The sequence below is a fragment of the Opisthorchis viverrini genome, assembly GCF_000715545.1.
Source record: "Opisthorchis viverrini unplaced genomic scaffold opera_v5_38, whole genome shotgun sequence".
Lineage (NCBI taxonomy): Eukaryota > Metazoa > Platyhelminthes > Trematoda > Opisthorchiida > Opisthorchiidae > Opisthorchis > Opisthorchis viverrini.
In genome coordinates, this window is record NW_008751695.1 from 577,348 (window position 1) to 581,557 (window position 4,210).

The 4,210-nt window shown below is 49.6% G+C and overlaps 1 protein-coding gene across 1 annotated transcript in view; it reads right to left on the reverse strand.

Moving 5' to 3' along the window:
• Positions 1-382: 382 nt before the first annotated feature.
• T265_02918 (hypothetical protein) overlaps positions 383-4,210 on the reverse strand; it is a gene marked incomplete at both ends in the record, with an annotated part of 23,641 nt that continues 19,813 nt past the window's right edge. Inside the window, 2 exons of the mRNA XM_009167282.1 lie at positions 383-1,233; positions 3,670-3,958. Coding sequence (XP_009165546.1) covers positions 383-1,233; positions 3,670-3,958 — 1,140 coding nt within the window. The remainder of the gene's footprint in view (positions 1,234-3,669; positions 3,959-4,210) is intronic.

The window sequence follows — 4,210 nt, forward strand, 5'->3', positions numbered from 1 at the left end:
TCGGGTCAGCATCTCACGAGCCACTGTAAGGCGACGAAGCACAATTGACGCCAACAGTCTCGTTACAAACGGGGTCAAGCTGATCCACCTGTGGTTACCACACTCACTACGCGTCACTATTTTGAAAATGGGCACTATCACCGATTCTCCAGCACTATGCAAAGAGGTGGCAATCTCGTCCCAGTATGAGTTCACATCTGATGGTGGACCACTTAGAAGAGACGTTCGTCAGACGTTCGTCTGACATCCGGATCTGCCAGTCTTTCAGTTGTCATACGATTTGTCCGTACCTTACGCGGCCCCGGGAAACGTAGGGCGAAGCGACTCCGGACGAACGCGTGGTCAGAGTCCAGAAATGTGTTCCAACACGACCGGCAGCCAGTTATGGATCCGCGCCATCGGTAACTGATAACAATGTGGTCGATTTGAGTTTGTGGCCGGCTTGTTGTTGGAGGACACCAAGTGGCCAGACGACTTTGGCTATTTCGGAAGTTCGTACTGCATGAAACAACCTGCGATCAGCACACAGCTGAAGCAATCGTTCCCCATTGTTCGTACGTACCGATTCCAGTCCATGCCGACCTCCCAATTGAGTCTCAGATGCACTGAGCCTGCCCACTTGCGCATTCATATCTCTGGCAACCATCACAATGTCTGGCCTTTTAGCTCGCCGCAGCAGAGCATTCAGGGCGTCGTAAAACCTGTCGTTCACGGTGTCAGAGCTACAATCAGTTGGGGCATAGGCAGACACGATAAACAGACATCTATCAACTTGCCGCTTGTGAGACTCCTTCACAGACGTTGCCAGACGAACCGCACAGAGGCGACTATCAACAGGTATCCAGTCAAGTAAGGATACTTCCGCCCGGTGACTTAGCACAATACCAACCCCTGCACATCCCACCGCAGCAGCCTCTGGATCACCAGAGGTGCGTAGCCGGAAGCGAGTGGAGACTGACGGGGCGGTTAACTCAATCACTGTGCTTGCATCTTGAATTCTCGTTTCTGAGACACAGCACACATCAATGCCAAGCGAGTCCAGTGTGAGTGCAAGAGCAGCTTGTTGTCCTGCTTGCTTCAGAGTGCGAACATTGAACGCGGCCAGATAGAGTGGGTGTCGAGGCTTGAGGACTGATCTGGAGATTCCTGAAGATGTCGGCACCATGTGACGAGCAGACGCTGCACGCAAAACCGATGCATGACGAACGGAGTCATCAGTCCTAAGTGCTGGGCCTACAAGGAGAGAGTTATTAATGGGGTGGGGAGAGGGGGAAGAAAAAGTATGTGAAGGAGAAAGAAGGGAGGCGTCAGCAGTAGCCTGTTTTCGCTTACCCGCCCTGCTGTATGCAGCAAGTAAGGCGACCCGGCTGATGGCACCACGCGACGGCCGATGTGGCATGAGAATATTGTTAGTTGTGTAGGTCATGGTTGTACGAGGGCTGGGATACTGCCAGGGCGCCCACACCTAGACAGGAGGACGATTAGGGTCCTCAACCAAAGCCTTTGGCTCAAAAGCCTAACCGCAAGGCAGCGGTGTTTGGCGGGAAATGCAAATGCATTACCATTTCTACGGAACAAGTCGCCACATGTTCCAACCCCCAACCTGGAGGGCCAGGAGACTGTGTTCGTCAGACCTCTAAACATTGACCAACCTGGTGTGAGAGACTCTGTGACTGTCGCGGGACACTCTCCAGTATAGCTCAGTGGGTTGCTGAGGTGCGCAAACCGTCACACCACGGTAAGGTCCAGTCTCTTCGTGACGGTCGAAATGACCTCAAGACGACTTCTCACACAAATGACAGTGATTTTCCGGTCTGATGCAGATAACAGTTCTGTCTGACGTTTTTGGGTGTGCGCTTCACATCCATAAGGCGTGGAGTGCCGCTGCAAGGCTGGATGTGCTCAAACCCATCCGTTGGAGATAGCAGACGAATTCATCATCAGTCGCTGCGGTCCAGATGAAGAAGATCGGGAAGTCGAGAGCAGCTTCTGTCAAACTCTACCATCTGTGGTTCAAGTGTGACATCAACCTATCTGTAAACGGTGTAGTTTGTAATACCGCGGTGCGCCCCCCATTGTTACACGCGTCAGAGATTTGACCGCCATGCGCTGAGACGTTGAAAGATTGTGCTTAAGCATCGCTATCTTCAGAGTACTGTCCGAACATCGGACAGTAGGTCGAGTGCTTTTTGCAAGAAATAACTTACCCACGAAAACCGATCGCACTCCGTGAGTTGCATGGCTCGGTTATGTACTCGGGATAGCCTTATTGATACAACAAACTGGATAGGGAAAACGAGCCATGGGAGTCAAGCACCGGCTCCGCACCGGTGTGAAAGCAACTGTCAGAAAACTCAGATGCGTTAATCATTGCTGTCCACCTGGGGGACCTGAAACGGGATACACCAATGCTTAGAAATATTAAAAGTTGCGCGCTCGGTGGCGCTCATGCATCAACGCATAGTTTCCCTGGTAACGAATCGTTTGCGACCCAACTGCCAAGCTCGACAAGTAGACCAGCCAACAAGCAGTGCACCCGAGCTACTTGTATCCTTCAACGTCCTCTCCAGATTTCCCAAATAAAAAGTCCACCGTCTGAACTGGGTTTACGCGTCAATCAGATCAGCTACTGCCTCCAATACGTAACTGGTCTCCTTGATCTACCCAGATCGGCCCACGAAAAAGTGGCAGTCATAACAAACGTATAACATTTGTGCCATTTACAGCTGAAGATGATAATGATGATGAATCAATCTTTCAGATTTCTATTGTACTGGAGAAGGGGATACTTTCGACTGTGTGAAGTACCCACAAACGTAGCCGTCTGCTAAGATTTGGTCGGAAAGTTCCTCACACAGAAAATGCACTAAACTGTAGACTGGTGACACTAAACATTTCAACCGTAGTCTCGGCACCCATTTGGAGAAGTATCACCTCTTCGAGTCCGAGAGAGTGTATCTTCAAGGATACTTTCAAAGTTGCCTACTCAATGGGTTCGCTGAAAAACAAGAGTACTGAATCAAGTAGAACATAAGTTTGACGGAAACTCGTGGACTGCGCCTACCTGATGAGCCCCAAGAAGGGTGAAACCGGTCGTGGGCTGTCGAAGAGTTTTCAGCAACCTTATGAGTAGTGCATTACAAAAAGTATTGAATCAAATTTCAAAAACCAAGCCAGAACCCGCAATGACTCTCGAGGACTATTCCGTAAGCCCCGAAACTGCTGAAACCTAAAGCGAACAAAATAGAAAAACTCGAAGTAAAGGGCATGAACTTGTCCTGCCTCATATAACCATCCCCGTTTGCCGTCCGAAACTCCTGGCATCCAGGACAGTCAACAGCCACGACAAGTTCTCTCGGATGCAGTATTAATCCTGTTTAGAGTTCCCTTCATTTTACTCTGCGTTTCGACCCTAATTACGGGGAATCTCCGTGACTATTCTTTCGTCGTTCCCGCTTTGCTTCACATTTGTCTTAAATGCGGTGACTGAATACGCAGAACACAATGGTTAAAAGCGGTTGCGATCAGTCTGTGAGCTGTCAAGTTGCTCACGTAAGGTTATTTGCATACTTATCTGAAATGGCCAGGCAACTTGGTAAATCCTTGACACGACGGTTCTCGAAGTTAGTCGTGTGAGTACTTCAGCTGTAAGACTCTCTCGGTGCCCACCTGCTACGCCACCCGACATGAGCACGATGGCTGAGATACTGCCAGGCTCTCCGAACCTGGACAGGACCAGTCGAGATGTCTTGGTTGGTTTCGAATCCTCCGTTTGCGCCTTGACCACTGAGCCACCTCGAGCTCTGGGCGTGGCTGGAACGCAATAGTTCTTTAATGCCTTAACCGGCTCACCACTTGACCACCTATTATCCGGGAACCCCTCATATGCGTATAAATTGCGATTGCTCTCGAGGACAAACGCAGTAGGTGAACATCGCTCAGTTAGAAGACGAACGAGCTAAAGAACGCAACGCACAAATCACTTATGCATCGAAAATACAGGATTAATCTATAGGTATCCGCTTATCTATCTTTGTAAGTTAAACTTGTGCCGAAAGTTCTGTTGACCTCTGAGGCTGTTATTTTCATATCGACGATCAATACAATCCAACTCCTTGTGACTTGGAATAGTTTTTAACATAACTCCCAGAGAACATAAGCTACTTGATACCCACGACCGGTTTCGCCCTTCTTGAAGCTATCAGGTAGG